General features: G+C 37.0%; 1 protein-coding gene across 1 annotated transcript in view; it reads left to right on the top strand.

Moving 5' to 3' along the window:
• The first annotated feature begins 545 nt into the window (after positions 1 to 545).
• Positions 546 to 23,611, top strand: part of LOC107654175 (receptor-type tyrosine-protein phosphatase gamma-like) — a 270,415-nt gene continuing 247,349 nt past the window's right edge. The window contains exons 1-2 of the mRNA XM_016441146.1: positions 546 to 618; positions 716 to 778. Coding sequence (XP_016296632.1) covers positions 546 to 618; positions 716 to 778 — 136 coding nt within the window. The remainder of the gene's footprint in view (positions 619 to 715; positions 779 to 23,611) is intronic.

The raw sequence follows: 23,611 nt of genomic DNA, 5'->3' as shown, positions 1-23,611 counted from the left end.
ATATAGCCTACAGCAGAATGACAATAAAGCTCACTTGACTTGACATGACTTGAATTATTAATTCAAACCATGAAATTATGATTTTTAAGCATTATTCACATGACTGAAATCAGTGCAATCAGTTTATGCATTTTTTTAAGAATGTGCTGTATGAAGTTGGTTTCAAATTTTCACCCTTATATATAAGATCCCGCTGATAATTCCATATACAGAGTTTGCATGCAGTGATTTTATTGCTGATGTTATCTGAAGTGTTTGGTTTTATCCCAGATAAAGGCGAGAGCGAGAGAAGGAGAGCGCCTTTGTGCGTCCATCACACACACTGACAGCAGCAGCAGCAGCTCCGTTACAGGCTCGGCGCTAGGATCCGGCGGATCTCTCTCTCTCTCTCTCTCTCTCTCTCTCTCCTCCTCTCCCTGTCTCTCTCTTCCAAGCCTGTTTTAAAGTCTCTGCCAGACTTCAGCTCATGCGCTACTTCCTGGATGGCGGAATGGAAAGCTTCCAGAGCCGCTCCAACTCTTGTCTCTGTGTTTTCAGCCTGATGCATGGACTACTGCTCCTCTAACATCTCTCTCTTGATCCACTGTCCCCTTGAAATGCTTCTCTTCTGGACTACAAGCTCAGCCATCTGAAAGAGAGAGAGAAAGAGAAAAGAAAAAAAAACTGTTTCCTTTGGCTTGGTCGAACTTCAAAAGAAAAAAAAATCTCTCCAAAGGACTCACTAAAGGAGTTTTTTTTTTCTCCTCGCTCGTGCTCCGCTGGGCACACTGTCATCCCGGTAAGTTGGATTTGAGGCGGATAAAAATTATGTTTCAAATCGCTCCATCAAGCGTTACTACCTATTACATTGGCTGCGTAATGTGGGAACAACCCGTGTCCACAGTTAAAACCATGCGAACGCGAGGCTTTTGTATTGGTGATATTTTTTCCAGTTGTTAAGTCGTGGAATTGGAACGCTCTAACATGGAATTCTAACGTACGTAATGACGTCTGTTAATATTGCAATCTCTACCTCTGCTGTTATTTATACGCGCGCGGACCCGTTATGTCTAAACAATACACTCATATCCGTTGTAAGGAAAGGCATTATACGACGTCTTTCAGCAGGCATTATTATTTATTGATTTGAGCAGTCTGAATAATTGTAATTATAATGCACAATTGAGTTAAGTCGTCGTTAAAGTATAACTTTGCAGCATCTCATTATTTCACGACTTTTTAACGTGATTTAGGCACTTTCTCTTGGGAAAATACTGTCTAGGATATTTGTAGATATGTGCATATGTAATATTACAGATATATGGATTATCGGTTTGACCAATAATTCTACTGATTCACATTTGTCGGTTATCGGTTCTTTAAAATCGGTTGGCACCATTTGAAAATAACACCCAAGAATGCCATTACATTACAAAGTGTTCAAGAAACTACATTGTTTACAAGTAAAATACTTACTTTTGAATTTATTGTTTGCATAATTCCTCATAACTTTTTTTTTACAATTCGTTTAGTTCGTTTTTAACTGAGCAATGCATAGCATTTCAAACTTGATAAACATTAAAAATGGTTTCCATTGCATTTATTGTTATTATTATATTAATATATAATAAAATAATAATTATAATAAACACAAGTATTTTGTTATTAGTATTCAAAATGTATGCTGTTTTTATTGTAGTAAGCTAATGATTATTTTTTTTTGTTTGTTTTTATTGTGTCAAAAATCATGAATAAAACAATATTTGGCTATATCAGCTATTGGACAAAACCTGTATTATGTTTGGTCGTTCTGCATATAAGAAATGGCTATGGCACTCATTAGCGCTAAGGAACAGCATAGTTTTAGGGTCAGTTAAGAAAGAAGGTTGTTATTTAATTGTTGTTAATTTGGTTAATTATTGATTATTCAAATATGATGCTCAGTAGGCTCAGGCGAGTAGGGATGAAAAACCATAAGAATCAGATTTTTGGGGGCTCGTCCGGGTTCTCAAAAATGCCTTATATGCACATATATTTGACGGCATCTTGTTTAAGATGACCTTGAGGGTGTGTGAGTGATAGGTGAGGCTCTTCAGGTTTGTCTCTGATCTCTGAGGCTCTTCAGGTTTGTTTTGATGATAGACAGTAGCCAGAAAAGAAAGAGTCTGAGATGCACAAGCCATTTCAACCACGAGGAGACTGATAAGCTCTGCATATTTGCATGAGTTTTTTATGTAATGCTGGAGGCGTCAAGTCTAATGTATAATTCCAGAGAATCTAACATTCTCAGATCTTCGAATCAGATCTCATGGAAGCAGAACCAGAGCAGGGACTGTTTGTGCTTTTTCAACCAAATGACATTGTCTACAGGCAGTCACATGTGACACAAGTGACAAGAAAGCCATATTCATCAACAAGAAAAGCTTAACTTTGCAACTCCATACAAATTAAAGATAACATGGTTTGCAGATTGCATGGTTTGCACCTATGTATTGCATTTTTTAAAAGTGCATGTGTGCATGCAAAGCTAACATGTGTTCGGAAATCTCATTAAAATGCCAGAACGCATTGTGTTTATCTCTCATCTTTCCATCTAATACATCTCAAAACATACATTTTTGCTATAGCTGACATACTTCTGGGCAGCTTGATGGTTTTATCTTATCAAATGGTGATCGCTTTGAATGTGTAATAAAATTTGACTTTGTTTGCAGTCAACTACTGTTCCAGGAATAAACTAATTAAAGCCTTTATGGTTTCTCAGAGAATTCACATCAGATACTGAACCAGTCAGAATGTCCTCTGGTTTTTCTATTGTTTTCTTTCGCCACTAGTTTTCATCTCACATTCTGTGTGATCCAAAACTACTAGAGCAGGGCGCTCAGAGACACTCAGTGGACATTGGGGTGATCACTTGAGTGCTGACAGCGAGATAAAGCGTCGTAAGTTTCTGCATCTCAAAGAGCCGAGAGATTTCATCAGGCCCATTATAAATGTTCCATGAATAACACATTGTCACCAAAGGGCAAATCCCTGACTCAAGGTTGTGGACATTATTGACAGTCTCTTCTGTCTATTTTTCTGTTTGCACCTCTCTCTCTCTCTCGTGTCTGTCGCAGTATGTGTTTCCGTCCATCTTACTGTCTCCGTCTATCAGAGTCGACTTTTCAGAGAGAAAGGTGCACACTTCCAATTTCTCAAGTCGGATGTGGGGGACAAATGAAGTTACCAGAGAACAAAAAGGCAACTTTAATGCATTCCATTTGCTTCCTGTCATTCCTCCTTGCCCTCTTTTTTTTTCCAGACATGGGTCTTTTTAAGCTCAGTGACATTTGTTCACTTGTCTGTGTCTGATAGACCTGTTCTTAGCAGAACCACCACTGCGGAAAGACAAGCGAGCTCTATATCCACCGCCACTGCAACAGTAACATACACGTTGAAAAAAGGAGAACAGTGCAACTTTATTTATTTCTGTCATGCCAGTGGGAAACAAGTGTCTGCACACTTGAGTCTCCAGTAATGGCCAGTTTGCTGACGGTGCAAGAGAGGAAGCGAGAGGGAGGGAAGGATCTCTTGGCGGGGCATCTGTTGGCCCCATGCAACGCTCATCTCTCTACAGTCCGGTTGATGTAGCTGTTGGAGCGATAGATGACTAGTACGGAAGAGCAAATTCTAGCACGTTTCCACCTGATAATTTAAAGCTATTAAGTTGAACTACTGATACATGGTGAAACTAGCAAGAAAAAAAGCGCTTGACTTGCCTGAATCTATGACGTGTAAATCAAAGCAGGGAAGCAATAGAAATTATCTCTTTTTAAGCAATAGAAATGATCTCTTTTTGGCCACTCTTCTCCGACCTCTTATGCAAACTGAGAAAGAATTCAGAGGATTCACCAAAATGGTGTAGAAACCACTGGTGATACCAAGAAAAAGATGGTTATTTCTGGCGCATGACGAATGGCATGCCACGCACTGGAGAGCACAATGATTATTCAAATCTCTTAAGAGGCATAACACTTCCTGCCTTTCTGATTTCCTTTTATGTGGGCATGGAGCCATTTCTCTGTCTAATAGAAAAGGATAATTTGCTAAATGTCCATTCGGAAATGACGGGCACTTAAGACGGGGTGGTAGAGTCTAAGGAGTGAGATAGCTGGAGCTGACATTTGGGCCAGTCTGGATGCACTAGCGGCCCCTGTAACAACATTATCATCATCATCATCATCTCTCTCTGCTCTGGACGTTATCTGTCCAGTTGGGTGAATAAAGCTGCTGTAATGTTCGTCAGGTCACTTTATCAGTCACGAAGCCTGTCATCATTGCTTGGCTCCCCTAATATATTGATTAAAAGATAGGGCCGTGCGGACAGTTAAACTTGTGTGGTGATGTCAGGCTGCTGTGGGGTCGTTCTCCCAGAATTTGTTAGTATGCATGCTGAATGTTCACTGTATCTCTATCTGTACTAAAAGCAGCATGTGAGTAGAACCTGCAACATGGAGGAAATAAGAAGACTAACTTAATACTATACCAACTTTCTCAGTGGTTTGATTTCTGTGCAAATATTCAGTCGAAAAAGACATCCAACATATTTCCAATTCACTTGCAATCTAAAACATTTAACTTGAATTTTTAAATAATGATATCAATTTATTTAAATTGATAAATTCGTTGGTCTATTTTTTATTATTATTGTTATTGATATGGATAGTACAGAAAGAATGATGCCCCCCCCCCTTCTCTATAGATAGATAGATAGATAGATAGATAGATAAGATAAGATAAGATAAGATAAGATTATATATGATACACTATCTGATGTTAAATCAATGATGCCCCTCAAGGTTGTGTATGCGCTCCCATTCTGTTTACTTTATATACAAATGATTGCTTTAGTAGAAACAAGAACAGCTATATTATTACATACTCTGATAAGACTGCAATACTAAGTCTGTTAGAAAAGAATCAGGACATATCAGAATATCAGTCTGAAATCAGGAACTTTGTGCAGTGGTGTAATGTAAATCACCTTATTGTCAATGTTGGAAAAACATAAAAGATTGGGTGATTACAGTCCAGTAATTATTCAAGGTGACACTATTGAAGTGGATCACTTCAAGTATCTTGGGGTGGTCATTGACTTGGAAAGCCTACATTGATTATCTCTGCTCAAGATTCGAACAAAGACTATATTTTTAAAGAAGACTTAGGTTGGTCGGAGTAAGTCAGAAAATCATGTTGTTGTTTTACCAAGCAGTTTTGGGAAGTTTACGGAATGCAAGCTTGGTGGTATGGTAGCTTGGTATCTTTCAGTTCAAACAAAATCGCAGCTTGTACTTCTTGTCAAAGTTGCCATGAAAGTCATAGGAGTATACATCACTTCAGTCTATTTATGAGTTGTTAGATTTTAAGAATGCACAACCAATAATGAGAGATTCAAGCCATGTTTTATTTCCAACGTATCAATTACTGCCATCAGGGAAGCGTTATAGGGTTCCATTATTTAGAAGTAATTGCTATGAGAATTAATTTATACCTGTATCTATTAGGATTTTAAATAGTAAGTTGTAGTAAGTGTGATGACATTTTAACTGTTTTTTTTTCTTTATAATTTTGTTGTTGTTGTGTGTGTGGTTGTTGTGTACTACTGCAGCTTTTAAGTCCAATAAAAGGGACCAATTTGAGTTGAATTACTGAAATAAATGAACTTTTCCATGACATTCTAATTTATTGAGATGCACCTGTATAATATATATTATAGAGTTAGAGTTATACTTTATGGTCCCTTTACTGAAAATTTGTCTTGGACTTAAAAGTCTTTATTTTTTTGTTTGTTTAAGAATACTTTCAAATGATCAAAAGTGACATTAAATAGATTTATAATGCAATGAAAGATTTCTATGTCAAATAAATGCTGTTCTTTTAACTGTTTTATTCATCAAAGAATCCTGAAAATAAATGTAACACTGTTTCCACAAAAATATTAAGCAGAACAACCATTTTTTTTTCTCACATTATTTATTTCTCTACCTCTTTTTGTTGATGTTGTTGTCATGTTAGATGTTATGAATGGACCTCAAGGAGTATTAGTGCTCTTGATTGAAGAGCACCCCAGTTTACCTTAATAGTCTTGGTTAAAGCAGAAGTGTGTGAAAGAGTGTATATGTGTCTGTTCTCATGCTGGTACATTTTCTTCTCATCTCCACTGGCAACCACAGCTCACAGTGTGTGCCAACCACCAAATGAAGTGAACATTCATGAAGCATGCTGGTAGATCCTGTCTTAAAGCAAAGAATAAATGCAGATAATGAACCCAGCATGCAAAGAATCACACTTTCCACTTGGAAATGGATGTGTTCTTATACTTTAACACCAGCCACATAGAATGTTATACTTTACCTGCAGTACATATAGTGTATGAAGTGTATAAACTTATGGTATTTTTGAATGACATTTTTAACTGCATCTAAATTACATATCATAACCTCTGCAAGTGATGTCATTTTAAAATTGAAATAAACAATCAAAGCTCAACTGGCCACAGAGCGTCTGTGGAAACAATGCACAACCCAGTATGTCAGATGCATAGGGCCCTTTGTATTACATGCTTCAAAGAAGACCTCGAGCATTAGGGTTGTTATAGTTAACTAAGTGGGCATTTACACGATACCATTTTCAACTAAAAACTAAAAGTGTTTCATGCATGTTGTCCATTCAATTACACAACAACAGCGTTTTGGGGACCTGAAAACTTATGAAAACCTGTTTCAAAGTTGCAAGTTTTGTAAAACGATCCTGTTATCGTCTTTGTGTAAACTATAAAAAAGCTCATTTGTGAAAATTGTGACATCATGCGCATGCGTATTAAATGTTACGTTTATAGGCATGTGCGCAGGCGCGTAGTGTTTCTTTATAAAGTAACATCACCACCCACTGGCCTGACATGTATAATAAGTTTTTAGAGTAAACTAACTTTACTAAACATTTATATTTTTAGAACATTGTTGTCATGTAAACACCCTAAAACTAAAACTGAAACTAAACTGAAACATTTTTAGTAAAAAAAACAAACATAAAAAAACATTTTTGTTACTTGAAATAAAATAATTGTTAAGTGAAAAAAGTATATACAGTGGGTACGGAAAGGAGGAAAAAAAATTAACTTAAATTATTTTAGCAAATGGCTGCAATATAACAAAGAGTGAAAAATGTAAGGGGGTCTGAATACTTTCCGTACCCACTGTATATATATATATATATATATATATGTAATTTCAGCTAGTTGTAAGGCAACATTTCTTTATTGTAATTTAGTTTAACTTGGCTACCAAACTACTATACTGCTAAAACTACGCTACTATAACTACTAAAATAACTAAAACTAAAAAAAATATATAAAAACTACATAGACTGTGGCCTATATATACACTACTAAAAATGACAAATACACAACAAAATTACTAAAACTAATTAAAATTAAAACAGACAATATACGAAATAAAAACTGATTCAAAATATGAATAAAAACTGTAATAGTAACTCAATGATACTAAAATAACACTGGTGAGCATATAGTTTTTAGTTTTCTTCAAGTGCTTGTGGAATTTAATTTAATTGAGTTTTGCCTGTTTAACTTTTGTAAACATTACAAAGTCATGCAAGTCTTTCAAACACTTACAGTATAGAGAGCAACAATGTAAAGGAGGGTCAGAAAATCTGGCTAAAATATTGTGATAACATTGTTTTATTGTTGGGCTCCTAATCCTGTTCAATTTGATAAATATTGGCTTTGTAGAGACATGTGGGCTGCAATGGTTTTGTTCGAATCCGTTTACTTGTTTGTTTGTTCTGTTATGTGCAGCTTTGCTAAATGGTCTTTGGAAAGCTGAATTCTGCAGCACTGAGTGTTACAGCATCATGTCGCTATACAGCAACAGCTCTCTGCTCTTGTTGTGCGCCACTTTTTGAAACGCTAGCCTGAACCGAATTTGGTAGCGGTAATGATTCGCCTCATTGAAACTTGTAGTGGTTGTAGGCAGGAGACCAAAGCTGTTTACTTTGGCTTCACTGTCTCTCAGATTTTCTTCATGTTTGCTTTTGCCACCCTTTTATTTATCTCTCTTTCTCTATTACTGACTCTCTCCCTCACCCAGACTGGAAGTTCTGAAAAGATTTTCATTTGGCACAGGAACGGGGGTAGGAACAGTTTGCCAGGAGACGAAAGAAACCTTTGAGCCTCTGGGAGACTTAAGCGCTAATTCTCCTTGCACATATCCCGGCCCCCCTCCAGCGCCTCGCTCTCCTGCTTACCCCTGTCCCCCTCTCTAAGGTCATAATTAGCAGAGTATGGAGTAACACACGTAAAAGTCTCTCCATTAATAACGTATAACGGCTGCTGGCCCTCTCCAATTTAAATACCAGTTCTTCTTCCTCTCAACGAAGACCCCAGGCTAGTGGATGTGATCTTGCGTAAAGACCAACACGCATCTAAAAAGGCAAAGATAATGTTAAATTAATGCGGTCTGAAACCAAACAATGGAACGTGTTTATGTTTCTTAGTATTGAGCAAGTGATGGATGGATTAATGAGAGAGAAATCAATTACAATTTGATGAGCCGCAGCAGGTATTGCAATATTTAGAGCCAGACAGATGTTGTAATGCAGCCGAGACGCAACAACATAACGGCATTTGTTTACACTCAGACATCTATTTTGCATGAGTTTCCAGTTTAAAAAATGCATGCTAACTTTACGCAATGCAGATTTTTACTGTAGATTATCCGCAGCATTAATACTGCTGTTTGTCAAGGCGATCGATCAAGGCTTTTGTGGCGTGCTAAGCGCTAGCTCTAAGTGCTAAACTTCATTTATTAATGTAGCACCAGCCCGCACAATACTCCTTAAATTAATTTTTCCTTTCAACCACTCTTTAAGGAAGCTATGAAGCCTTTTTCCCCTTTTCGATCTAACTGGAAATCAAATATGGAAATCAAATAAAAACGAAGACTGTCATCATTTACACACTCATGTGGTTCCAAATATGGTCATGTGGTCTTTCTTCTGTGAAACATAAAAGAAGAAATTTGGGGAAAAAACTGTTTTGTCTATACAATGAAAGTCAAGATTGCTTTGGGCCCCACTGACGTTCATTGTATGGTCATTTATAAAAATATCTACATAAGAAAGAAGTCATACAGGTTTGGAACAACATGAGGGTGAGTACATGATGACCCAGAATTTTCACTTTTGGATGAACTATCCCTTTAAATTCGCTTCTGCAAAATCCACTTTCCACTTTACCTGTTTCCAAATGACCTGTAAGGAGAACTCTGAAGCTAGTTTTTGGGTTCATTCTTGAAAGGTAATGGCTGGGATTTAGGCTTCGTATGGGATCAATTTTCTACCAAAATTATTGCAGTCACGGATAAAAAAAAATAAGAAGCATGAATCAAATCAAAACTTTAAACACATTTAAAATCATATTGCACAAAATTGAAATATTAATGCAAAAACTATCCAAAATTTGGAAAAGAAAGCACAGAACATAATCATACCAAAAATAACAATTTGAGCAAAAAATGTCTGAGAGCACAAAAAGCAGAGAAATATAACCAAGGAAAACATGATTTTATGTGCAAGTCATATCATTTGATATTAATGTTTCAGTTTTGTGCAATATGATTTAAAATGTGTTTAACAATTTGATTCATGCTTTTTTTTTTTTTTAATTCGTTATTAAATTTTTGATTTACGCATATTATTTTTCCATCCATGACCATTGTTTGCTATTCTGAAAACATTGCTTTCATTTTAAAATGTTGTGCTACATATTTTTATTTGCGTTTTTAAATATTGGTTCATGTTTATTTATTTATGTTTTATCCGTGACTGCAGTACTTTTGGCGGAAAATTGATCCCATAACTTCGTAATCCGGTCTGGATCAGTGTAAAAGGCCAATCTCGTCCCAGAGCCCTTGATGGACTGGCTGTCATGAACAGGCCTGCTTGCGACAGAGAAATAACCTTAATTTGGAGGTTGGGAGCTACGGTTCAGGCCTGGCGTGTAATGATACAGCCTTTAGGGTGATGTTGTCCAGTTGATGGGTGTTTGTCAGTCAGGGAATTGTAGTCTAATGGTTTTGCAGGCCAGTTCATTTCCTTTGGTATTTCTAATTCTCCCGACTCTATTTGTCCCCTTTTGAAAAAACAAATAACAGGAAAAAACAGGCAGAAAAGGAGTGAGGCTAACTATTAGACACCCTCCATGTATCACATCAGCCTCGGAAATTGCGGCACCAAATTATTTGTTTGTGTGGACGTGTGTGGTCTCTCAGTGGCCATATTAATGAGGTAATGCCGTGGCGTTTCTGGGAGGCACGGTCACGTATTCAGAATGCCCATTTTCACAGACACAACACATTAGTGTTGCATTAGGCTACGACTGAGAGGGCCAAGCCGCCTACAGCCCCTTGATATTTCCTCAGCTTCCGTGGCAAAAAGAGGAAAGAAAAGATGGGAAGGGGAAAATAACCACATGCCAAGGAGCGTTGTGTCAGTGAGCCAGTGTTAGGCCAGAGTTGCGAGTCTTCTCATTAAATTTTTGCAGTGTAGTTGGTTTTTCCACTTTAATGCTTGGGAGGATGCTGGCCTCTTCCATCGAGAGAGAGAGAGCGGACGAGATGCATCCTGCGGACTGCACCACGCTGCCCAATTTGTCTTACTTCTAGGGAAGCTGTTTAAAGTACAATGCTTTCTGTTTTTCCCTTCTCTTCTCAAATTGGCGAGATTCCCGCTGTCTTTCCACCACTCCAGATTTCTGTGCTTTCATCAGTCAGACCTGTATTGAGTGTGCTCGAAAAATGGCTTGTGATCAGTGTCTGTCCGTTCTGATTTATTCCACTCATAACAGTCACTCGGTGTACGTATAGTGAATTAAACGAGCACATTATACTCACGCATGTTCCCATATGACCGTACTGATCCTGTAACTCTCTCGGAATAACCTGACATTACTTATCTTTAGGTTTCTGCACCCTGATATTGAACCAATGGCTCTCTGAATTAGTGAGGATGTTCAACGCTTGTGTCCAGATGTGGTCTTTGCTGAAATTATACTATTATTCTAACGTTGCGTTTTGTGCATTGCAAATATGTGCCTTAAAGGTGAAGTGTGTAATTTCCTTTGCAGAAATTCTAACTGGTTCAAACAGGTTTCCAGGACACTCCCCTCATCTGCCATTGGTCAGTCTTGTAGATGGCCCCGCCCACACCTCACACCCTCTTGTGAAGTCTGAGTTTTTATCTCACAATTCCTTTTTCTCGCAATTTAGAGTTTACGTCTCGCATTTCTACTTTTTTTGTTGCAATTCTGACTTTTTTTTCTACTTTTTTTTGAGTTTATATCTTGCAATTCTGAGAAAAAAGTCAGGATTGTGAGATGTAAGCTTGCAATTGCGAGAAAAACATCAGAATTGTGAGATAAAATGTCGTCTTTTTTTTTTTTTTTTAATTCAGTGTCGAAACGGGCTTCCATAGATTTTTGTAAATTGCACAAATGCCAATCACCTTTATCAACCATTTTCTCTTTTTATATAGTAGATAGGTATACAGCTCTGGAGTTCCATTGGATAATTGTTTGCAGCCATTGTAAAATAACTGATTTGACCATTCATCAGCTGAATTCTGGTGTTCAAACTCAGTATCTGTACAGTTTATCTGTACAGTTTACACTACACAATGGATCAAGCCAATTTATAGACAGAATTCAGCCATTTTAAGATTATCGAGTTGACTAAGAAGCTACTTACATTGCAAATATAGTGTAAAATCAGTGATCAGTTAGTATGCCATTTTGTGAAAGTCTCTTTGCCTGTTGTTTAGCTTATTTGTTGATTATTAAATGCAAAAAAATTGCATGTAATCTTACAAACAAAAGCAGCTATTCTTAATCAATTAGCACCACACTGTATGGCAAGCCAGTCGGCTAATCTGTTATCTTGCTATCCAAAGGCTAACTAAAACATAAAGAAAGGGAAATGGTTAGTTTTACCATATAATATGATAAGTGACTTAATAGACATTAACATTTTCATTATTAAGAATAGATACACGTAAAGCAATTTTTTATCATTTCAAATTAGGCATTGAATACAGTACTCATTTGTCTCTTTTGGAGATGATTCTGAAGGCTTTCTGCTTTATTTGAATATGCTATTCAGTAGTGTAATCAGCATGATCGTATGATGATAGCTTTGATGAACATGCAGTGCAGATGAGAAATGAGAATTGTCATTACCCAACTCATCTCTGTCTTCCACTCTTCTTTCCTTCCATTTTTTCTTGTTCTGTGTGGCGGTATTAAAAACAATCAGCATCGCAAAGAGCTGTAAATGTGCCTGACGTTAAGCTCAACAGCAGCCGAGTGGCAGTTCATGTACAAGCATGAAATCAAACCCAAAAGTAGAAATACTTTTTCATTTCTTTGCGGCTTGACAACTGTGATTGCCTTTTCTGGCTGGGTTGTGTCTTTGATGGTTCACTCTACCTTGACTAGTGCTGATGGGTTAGCAGCGTGACTACTGATTGGATTGGCTGTCTTTGACCTCTTGTAAACTTCTCTTGCACCGGGGTCTTAGCAGATGAGGGAGCATTGATGCTTGTATGTCCACTCAAAAATGTAAATTCCATCAGTATATACTCTCTCATGTCATTATAAACCCATATGACTCTCTTTGTTCAGCAGAACACGAAAGGAGTTCCCTGCTCTTTTCCATGTGGTTAAAATAAACAGGAATTAAAGCTTTCAAGCCTCAAAAAGAAGTCAAAGGCACCATAAAAAAATATAATTAAAGTGGTCTGTTTGACTTAAATTTCAATCTGCTCCTCACTCAAAGCCGTTGTATGACTTCAGAAGACTTGGAATATAGTGTGCAAGACTTGTGGACTGCTTTTAAGATGCTTCTGCTGTGCTTTGTGACTTTTTGAAGCTTGAAAGCTTTAGTCCTCATTGATCGTAATTCCATGGAAAACAGTCTTCAGAATTTCTCCTTTTGTGTGTTCTACAGCAGAAATAAAATGATGACAGATTCTTTTTTTTTTGGGGGGTGAATTAAACCTTTAGCTCCAAGATTTCCTGACCAGCTTGTTGAAGGTCTTTCTCTCCTTTGTGATGAAGAAATACATTTTAGCAGACTTTTAAAAAGAGTAGTTTTTACAGAAATAGTATACTTTAAAACAGGGGTCTCCAAACTCGGTCTTTGAGGGCCGGTGTCCTGCAGAGTTCAGCTCCAACCCTAAGTAAACACACCTGAACCAGCTAATCAAGGTCTTACTAGGCATACTAGAAACTTTCAGGCAGGTGTGTTGAGGCAAGTTGGAGCTAAACTCGGCAGGACACTGGCTCTCCAGTGCTGCATCCGAAAACTTAGGCAGCTGACTTGCTGCCTCGCTGCCGTATGAGGCAATGACTTTGCAGGCAGCGTTTTTGCACGAAGGCACCTCATGAAACTGATTTCGGACAGGCTTCTGAGGCAGTGTAACAGTTTAATGAGCTACAACCAAATAGAACGAGTTTTTGTGATAACTAAATGAATATTGAATTACTATAATACCGATTTCTCGCTAGAAATAACAGAGTCAGAAATATACATTTACTTACAAACTGACCACCAAACGCAACTTTCAGACGCCATCTTTATTTTTTAGCTCAACCGTCACGGAATGGAACGCACAGGATTGTGGGATATCAAAGGCAGCGAAGGATACATCTATGCTGCCTTCAAAATTCGATCAGAAGAAGGTACCCCCGGAGACAGGAAGTAAAGCAGAATTTTGATTCGGACGTGCCTTGATGCCTTCCTGCATTAGAATGCTGCCTCCGAAGGCAGCATTTTAGACTTTTCGGACGCAGCCCAGGACCGAGTTTGGAGACCCTTATTTTAAAATAATATTCTTAAAGGGACAGTTCACCCCAAAATGAAAATGATGTCATCATTTTCTCACCCTCATGTTGTTCCAAACTTGTATGAGTTTCTTTCCTCTGCTGAACACAAAATAAGTTATTGTGAAGAATGTTGGTAACCAAACATACTATTATTGAAGTCAATAGCTACTGATTTTGGTTACCAACATTCTACAGTTTAAATTTAGTGCTGTCAAACGATTAATCACATCCAAAATAAAAGTTTTTGTTTACATAATATATGTGTCTGTACTGTGTATATTTATTATGTACAGGTATATATATAAATAAACGCACATGCATGTATATATATATATATGTAAGAAAAAAAAAATATATATATATATTTTTTTTTTTATATATATATAGACATGTATGTTTGTGTATTTATATATACATAATAAATATACACAGTACACACACACACATATTATGTAAACAAAAACTTATTTTGGATGCAATTAATCGCGAGTAATCGTTTGACAGCACTATTAAAATTATAATCAAGTACTTTACATCTGCTTTAGTAAGTTAGTCAACACACATTAAGTGTACTTCATTATGTTTTAATTATTATCTTTTGTTGCACCTTGAAGATTTAAAATGTACTTTAAAGTAAAAATATTCATTTGACATTATTACAAAGTGCACTTTTTAAAAGTGTACTTAACATAGTCATTAAAGTGAACTCTCTTTAAGCACACTTTATTTAATTGGTATTACATTATTTGCAAGACAGCTTGTTAAAAATACTTTTAAGGTTTGAAGTACACTACAAGTGCACATTCAATGCAATTTAGTGCACTTCGTTTTCACAAGGGATGTCCGACAGATGGGCTTTTACCCTCATGCCCTTTGGAGCACTGTGGATTTTCCGTACTTTTTCATGAAATTCTTTCTCCATATACCGCCCGTCCTTTAGTTTTCAAATGGCACGAGGAGTGCGGGGCGGGATAGGACACTTCCAGGAAGAGTTTTGGCCTGGTCGGTTCTCCATTCTTCATGCGGAGACAAGCGGCGATGTTCCTCCTGAAACCTCTTTGGATTTACGTTGCCAGTCCTGCCATCTTTTTTGCGTTAATCACCCCAGGCTTCGTTCGCCACTCACCGGACGGGGCGATGGATGAGCCATTGGGGAAATGGAATGGAGAGTGGCCAGGCGTGACAGAGAGGAGATGAGGAGACAGTCAGGATAGGAGAGGAGAATAAAGAAGATGATAACCACCTTAACACACACACATACACATACACACTGTGCTTTGAAATATCCCACACCCCAACATTTAGGCCACATGGAACAAGCATCTTAAATCACCATCAGCAACTCAAGGTCCCACCAATCAGTGTTGTCATTTGCATGGAGTTCTTAATAGTGCTCAACTGGGTTTTTAATGGCTGATGCCGCTAAGCAATACCTAGAGAGCAGGGCATTGATATAATGATTGGAACAATAGGACAGTTCTCCCAAAAAATTAAATTCTGTCATCATTTATTCACAATCAAGTTGTTTCAAACCTGTATGAGTTTCATTCCTCTGTTGAGCAAAAAAATAAGATATTTTTAATAATGGTGGTAACCAAACAGTTGCTGGTAGACATTGACTTCCATAGTACGTAGAAAAAAAATATACTATGGAAGTCAATGGCTACCATCAGGCATTTGGTTACCCACATTGTTCAAAATATCTTCTTTTGTGTTCAGCAGAAGAATAAATTCATACAGGTTTGGACAAATTAGAAGGTGAGTAATTTCTGGGTGAACTATCTCTATAATGCTGCCATAAGACACCTGAAAGAAAAAAACAACAAAAAAAACTCTGTGTACCTGTTTTTTTGTTTGTTTTTTTATTTTATCTATTGCTTGTCATTTGTTTCTTTGTTCTTTATACTGACAATTACATTAAATATAGTTACATATAGTTACATTAAAAATATATTATTTACTGTTTATAATTTAATTTATATTATTTCTATTAAATAAACTTGTGTTAAATTTAATAATTACTTGAAAAAATATTAAATTGCATTTATAATAATCATACTATACATTTATATTAATATTTATATAGCTATGTATACAAATATTATATTATTACTGAAACATTTTGTAAATAAAAGACTGTGTTATAGGTATCAACTACTAAATTATGTGACAACCTTATATATATATATACTTCACGGCATGAACTTATTCCCACACACTACCAAAGCATGTATGTTTCAGAGTCAAAGGCGACCCAGGGCAGAATCGATGTACCAGATCTCATTTCCTTGAGGATTGTTCATAAGTGACTTCAGATCAACACTTGTTAAAGAAAACCCAGTTGCTGTCTTTTTAGAATGAGAGCACTTGATTAGCATTTATTTCTGTATTTTATGAATAAATACATAAGTAATGCTTCTGTATTTACCATGGAATGATGGTTTGACTCATTTAAAGTTGTGACCCCGAGGCAAATCCATCCATTATGTCAACATTTTGTTAATCATTGACAGGCTCTGGAATGTGATCAGAGAATGACTAATCGCTAAATAAAACTAGCCGCCAGCAAAGCAAGGAGAATTTTTCACGTTTGTCTGATTGGATAAGGCCAACAGAATAACGAGCTTTTTCTGTCGGACATTTCTTACTGGACGCCGCTTTTGTTTCTTCTTTAGTTTTAGTTTGTGTTATTTCATTTGCCAGATGCTTGGTGCCTAGCGGTGCTTTGGTGTCCAGCCAAAAAAATGGCTTTTAGGCTGTGTCACTGTGAGGATTTTTGAGGATGTGACAGGATGTTGACAAGCGTTCGGCCAACGCTCCAAAAAGAAAATCTAATTACCATTATACGCGGCCAAAGTTCCAGCTAGCGGATGACTGTGGGGCCTATTAGCGGAAATTAACGGAAACTGATAGCGACAGTTCTCCCGATTCTGGGTTTTAGTGGTCACGTTGACTTGGTCCTTGCCACAAGCATTCTTTCACACACTGTCTACACACTTTCTCCTCTGCTCTTCTCATGTGGTCAGGGGCACGTTTCACAATTTTTGTCTGGAAGTGCAGATACTTTGTTAGAATGAACCACAGTGCAATTGCGAATCATGTTTTGCTTAAGAATCTTTGCATTTCTGTACAGACTTTAACTTGAAGAAATTACTCACCTAAAAATGACTTTTAACAGTTTAAATGTTGTCTCTTTCTGTCATATGCCATCAAAAGATTCAGAATTTAGCACGTTTATACTACGTTTGTTGTTTATGGTACCGTTTAGTTTATAGTACTTCTATGCTGCTTTTTGTCAGTTTTGGAACTTGGCAGCAGTATTATTTTAGTGTTATTTAGATACTGTTAGAGTTTTTATTAGCTTTTTTCAGTTTTCATGTTAATTTTAGTTTAATATTTAGTAACTTTGTTATGTGTTTTTGTCATTTTTATTAGTTTTTTTATTAATATTTAGGTAAAAAAAAAAATTCAGATTTTATTTATTTATTTATTTATTTTATTTAAGTTTTTACCTTGTATTTATATTTTATTTTATTTAAGATAATCATACTTTGCTGAAGAAACTCTGCATTTATGTATAGGCTTAAACCTAAAGAAAATATTTGCCCAAAAATGATTTTAACAGCTTAAATTTAGTCTGTTTCTGTCATAGAAGATTGAGGGAAAAAAGCATGCAAGTTCTTTGGAAATTGGAAGCAGTGTTATTTATATACTATTATAGTTTTTATTAATACTTGTATATTGAATTTTTTGTTTGTTTTGTAATCTCAGTTTCAATTTAATTTTAGTAATTTTATTTTTTAATACTATTTAGGTTTACATTTTATTTCAGTTTTATTTTGCGTTCAGTTTTAGTTTGAATTTATTTCCAGTTTGTAATTTTAGTGCTTCAGCTTTTACTTCAACATTTCTAATTTTCATTTAGCTTTTTTTTTTCATATAATATTGCTATTTTATTTTATTTAAGCTTTATTTCAATTATCAAAAATGATTTTAATGTTTTAATTGTTCTGACACTCTGAATTGTGCCTAACATCTAATTTAGTGTTTAATTGAAGGCAGAAAATGGTTTGGAACGACATGAGGGTGAGTAAATGTTTCTCATCAGGTGAACTGTTCTTTTAAGGGTTTTGAGTTTGGGTTAAGTGTTTTGGTTCATCCTCCACTCTCCCTGTGGACTGCATCTGTGTATAGCTTAGCTAGCGTTATGCTAGCCTTTCGTCAGATTATGTGACCTTATCACAGCAGCTGTCTGTTTGTGTGTGTGTTGTGGTAGGAGTATTGCCTGTCATACGTGGCCGTGGCTGTGTACTCTATGCGGCGGAGCTCTCGCGCCCTTGCGCAGAGAGGGGTATTGTATTGCATAGGAAGTGTTTTGGGCTGTGTGGCAGATGGTGGGTAACAAAATATCATTACATTTGTGCTCCGAGGCTGTGCTGGCAGCCAGATGATAATATAGAAGTCTGCAACTTCAGCAGCAATGAGATTCTCTGACCCTATTACCTGGGAATAGAGAGCAGGGAAAACATTCAGAGTGCAGAGAACAGAATTCTATATGGTGAGGGGGATTCAAGGGGGTCAAGGGGGGTCAAGTGTGTGCACATACACTGCTCCTTCATCGCCAATCATCTCAGCACATTTATTTTTCATGTGAGCGTTTTAACTTTCTGCTGCTTGTTATTATTCCATGCTGTACAGAATGTACTGTACAGTAATATGATTCATAAGGAACATCAAATTGAGGAATCAAAATTTAATTGGAAAAATTGTAAACAGAAATGTTTGGTGGGGAAAAATAGATTCTGCAAAAAAAAAAAATAATTTATATATATAACTTAAAATAAGTTATAAAACTTACTTGATAAAAAGTATTTATTGATTATTTATGTTCAAATATTTTATTATTACATGATATTATTAGAATGATAAAGTACTAATTAAAAATTACATGTATTTTATGACTGATATTTTATGGCTGACTATGTTAGCATGTTTCACAAATTGTTATCCTGTAATATTTGGTATAAAATTAGAAAACACGTACAGTACATCCCACGACCTTACATAGTGCATATAATAATTGTGATGTTCTGCTATCTTTCTTTCTTTCTTTCTTTCTGTATATAATGAAGTTTAAGGGTGAAAATGGTAATGAAGAAACTGTGTGGTGCAAGAAAAGCATGACTAATGTTCTAGAAGCGAACATATAGGGGGAATAAAAGGAAATGCTGCAATTTCATCCTGAAGTCAAGCATGGGTCAGCTTAGCCTGTTGAAATAAATCTTTTGTTCATTTCTCACCCTTGCTCTCATGAAAGCTGAGAAAACTCTGGCTGGACCCCTGGGATGGAATTGTTTTCTGTGACTGGGATGAAGAGATGGAAAAGTCACCTCTTCTGTTCGTGCCTGTGTTAGCAGTGGCACATGGGCTGAGGTCATCAGAAACACACCATCATCTGGCTATATTGGCCTGCCAGATTTCATCTTGTTGTTTTTCCATCGATCACTGCATGCAACTCTCAATAGGGCTTTAAAGGAGAGGTTGATGTGCTCGATAGTGTACCGCTGTTGTTGTTTTTTTGTTTTTGTTTTTTTACTGTAGTGTGCTAGAGGGGTTATGTTGTCATTTTTGGGCTCTGTGTATTGATGTTGCATGCTCCTTTCATTTTTACCCCAGTTCTACTGTCACAAGATCAGCAACACTTTTTTTTTTTTCTTGGGTTTTAAATTTCAAGCAATTTTTTTTTTTTTGTGAAGACTTAAATATTTTAATAGATGCAAAGCGTTCAGCTAAGGTCGCCCACACACTAGAGTTTACTCTGTGTCTGAGAACACTGCGGATCCATTCCCTGCTGGAATATCCAGCTTAAGCTGATAGCTGCGTCGTGGAACTTGCGAGCTGGTTTATAGAGAGTCTAAGCTGGTATTTCATTGGTCTAAGCTATTAGTTATTCGTAATTTAGTAGGCCATGTTGGACCAACAAACCAGCTAGCAGTTGCTCATGTCAGCGCAAGGTGGGCAAGAAGGGTTTAACTTGGCAGCCAGTTAGCTAGCTACAGCTAATTTTCAATGGGAATAGTGCTTTACAAGAAGGTAAAGGAAAAACGTAAGGATTTGCAATAGTGAAAGATGGGGAAACATTATCTTTGCTTCAGCATTCTCAGACACCCCTTCAAACAAACAAACAAATAAATAAATAAATGTGAACTTAGTGTACTTCAAATCTTAAATGGTATATTTAAAAAAAACTATGTAATAAGATATAAATGGCCACTTAAGTGCACTTAAAAAGAGTAGCATAGAGGTTTAAAGCGTTTTAAAGTACACTTTGATGTGTTGACTAACATACACGTAAACTACTTGACTATAATTTTAACTGTAGTGTATTTAATATTACATTTTAAAGTTATATATGTTTTAAAAGTACTAAATTGCAAATTTATCATTACAATTGTGTAATTAAAAATATTTTTAAACATGACAAAATAGTTTCAATAGAAATAACATTAAAGTTTATTTTAAAAATAGACAATATTAATTATAGTAGGCCATGTTCACACAGCAGCAGAATACGGTTGTCAGTCCTGTATTTGAGTCCTTAATATGGTTATGTTTACACACAGTTCGGTTATTTACAGGTGTGACAACCACATTCTGTAACCGAACTCACACCTGTAAATTTTCAGGATTCACAACCACATTCTCGGAACACACGCGCTGTGTGAACGGAACAGGACCCCATCAAAAAAAACATGTATTTTACCCCCGAAATGCGATTTTTAACTGGGGACCCCATTGAATCGCCATTGGGCTAGTTTTGGGCTAGTTTTGAGTAGCGATTGGGTGGGTTTTCTTGTGAAAACCTGGCAACCCTGACCATGTTTTACGTGTTTTCACGTGTGTTTTCAGTAACTTACAGTGACGGAGAAATGAGCTGAGTGTCTGTCGCCTGAAATTTTTAGATCCCATCAGTTTTCCACCGGAGCCGCTCCCGTCAGTTTTGTGTTCTGTGCGCGACTCAAATACTCCGCTCTCCACCCAAATATAAAGGCTGCTGTCGGTTACTGAAGATTTGACGGATGAACTCGTGGCTCGATTGGACTCTTGTCGTGTCAGAAAGTGATAAGACTTTCAGTTTTATGGACGTAGCCATCTTTGGTTTTACTCTGGTCACTGTCGCTATGGTTACTGGTAAGGAATACGAGCTTGATTCCCGTTGCAGGTTCGTACAGGCAGTATTCTAAACACAACTATAAGCTGCTGTGTGAATGAGACATTTCAAGACTCACACCTGTAAAGAAAATGTGGTTGTCAATCCGAAAAAATGACAGTGTGAACGTAGCCATAGTCTATGTTAGCCAGGGGTGTCAAACTCAGTTCCTGGAGGGCCGCAGCCCTGCAGAGTTTAGTTCCAACCCTGCTCCAACACACATACCAATCTAGTTTTTAAATAAGCCTTAAGGACCTGATTAGCGGAATCAGCTGTGTTTAATTAGGGTTGGAGCTAAACTCTGCAGGGCTGTGGCCCTCCAGGAATTGAGTTTGACACCCTTGACTTAAGCCATAGTTAAGAGGGTCAACAAAGCTGTCACGATCATGGACTTTTAGTTTGTTGTCTTTCCTCTTGTTTTTCTGTTTTGACCTAGTTTTCCCTCGTGTCTGATTAGTTCATTCTGTTCACCTGTGTCTAGTTTATTATCTTAATTTGCCTGTGTATTTAAGTTCCTGTCTGTTCAGTTAGTGTTTGTCAGATCTCGTCTATGTTTTCACGTGTGCTAAGCCTTCCTCTTGTGGATTTACCTTCTGTGTGGATAAAGATAATTTTACCTTCATCTTTGTAAATGTTTTGAGTGTGACAAAAGCAGCCTAACTGCGTTTGCATTTAATATAAATTAAAACTCTGTTACATTTTCGTTTAATTGCAATTAACATAAATGCATAGTTATAGCAAGTACATATAACGTGTAACAAGGACACCATAAAATAGTTACCAGGCTTTTCACTGACCAATGAGATTTAAGGAAGGCAGGTTTGGAAATCCTATTTATTGTATCCCCACTTGATGTCACACTCCTAAACTCTCAAAAACTGATTTATCATTCCTATCGACAAGCTTCCCATAGTCTGCAGGCATCTAAGATGGAATATAGCTTTCAATAACAAAAAAAAAAGTGCCAAAAAGCCAAGCAAATGGCTTTGTCATAATAAGAAGTCATAATATGTTGTACTCTATGGAAAAATCATACAAAATATAAAAAAAGTACAACCCAACCTAAACATACAAAAGTCGAAGCTTTTGAATTTCGAGCATACTATTTTGCCATCTCATACATATTATTACCCTGAGTTCCCATGAGAATGTGTTGGATATATTTCATGCCAATACAACAGTGTTTTTGGACTATAGCATTCCTTATAATAAAATTCCATGCTACATGAATTTCATTTAGAGACATGGTATTTCCATCTGATAGTATCACTGGTAACACCACAGTACTTTGACTAGGGGTCAGCATGAAGGGCACGTTGACTTATGTGTTGTGGCTGTCTGAATGCAGCCACATATGTTGTTGTGACATGAAAACCCGTCTGCCGACGTAGCATCTGAGCCGGCATGCCCGTTCCTGTGGAGTAAATGCATAGACTGTATATTTTTAGCATCTCTGAGATATGAGTCACGCTCTACTGAACACACCTGCGAAACGCAGGTACTTGCCCGAACTTCTCGAATCGCTATCGTTTCAGTTCTATTCTGGTTCTGGATGTGTTTTTTTATAGACACGCTCTGTCGATCCTTTTCTCCGCCAGCATGATATGCCTTTGGATGTTGACATAATCTGTCCAGCCCCTTTCTGTAAGCCTCACTGGCATAGATGTAGTTATCAATCCAAGCAGACAAATGTCATTCCTAATCTGCTTGTCTGGGTTGGATTGAGCTCTCTGTTCAAAAATGACTGCCGCCATTTCAGCCTTATCGTCTTTATCTCTGATTTTCATTATCTCTTCCTGCCGGCCGTCGAGCAGGAAGGTCAACTGCAAAGCGCTCGCGAGGCCAGCGAAGACGCCGAAAGCTGAGCAGATATGAGTCCTTAAGCCACAATGCCTGCTCACCTCAGATAGATCTCTGGAGGAAATGAGAGTTTGAGTTAAATGGTGTATCACTTGGCGGATTTACCTCATGTTGGGCATAAGACGATCGCAATTTGAAATGAAACGCAGCTTACTGGCTTAAATTGGATGGGCCTTCTTATCATCTGGAGTTTGTGTTTCCTGTTGGCACAAAAAATAAATGTTTAGTCACTGGATGATGTAAAAAAAAGCCCTCATTAGATCTAGAAGCGAGCCAGGAGCGATTAGCAACTGTATACATTGGCATACTTCCTCTTCCTGTGTATGGGTGCGGGGCTTAAGAGACCCCATGTGATGTTTTTTTTTCTGAATAAATGAATGAGGTGGGAGAAGAGCAATGAGTGAAAGGATGAGATGAGATACTGCTTAGATATGCAGTATATGGAATCACACATGCTAAGAGCAGGAATCAGCCAGGGCATATCTTACACTGAGAGAATATTTTAATGAAATCCTGATTTGATAATATTGTAATATTCTGCCTTTTACTGACCTTGTTTGTCATTTGTCTTAATTGTACTGGAGCTTTGCACTACAAATGATGAGCTTATTGTTTACTTCATC

Source organism: Sinocyclocheilus anshuiensis, unplaced genomic scaffold (genome assembly GCF_001515605.1).
Source record: "Sinocyclocheilus anshuiensis isolate Anshui unplaced genomic scaffold, SAMN03320099.WGS_v1.1 scaffold463, whole genome shotgun sequence".
Classification (NCBI taxonomy): domain Eukaryota; kingdom Metazoa; phylum Chordata; class Actinopteri; order Cypriniformes; family Cyprinidae; genus Sinocyclocheilus; species Sinocyclocheilus anshuiensis.
This window is presented reverse-complemented; position numbering and strand designations above follow the sequence as displayed.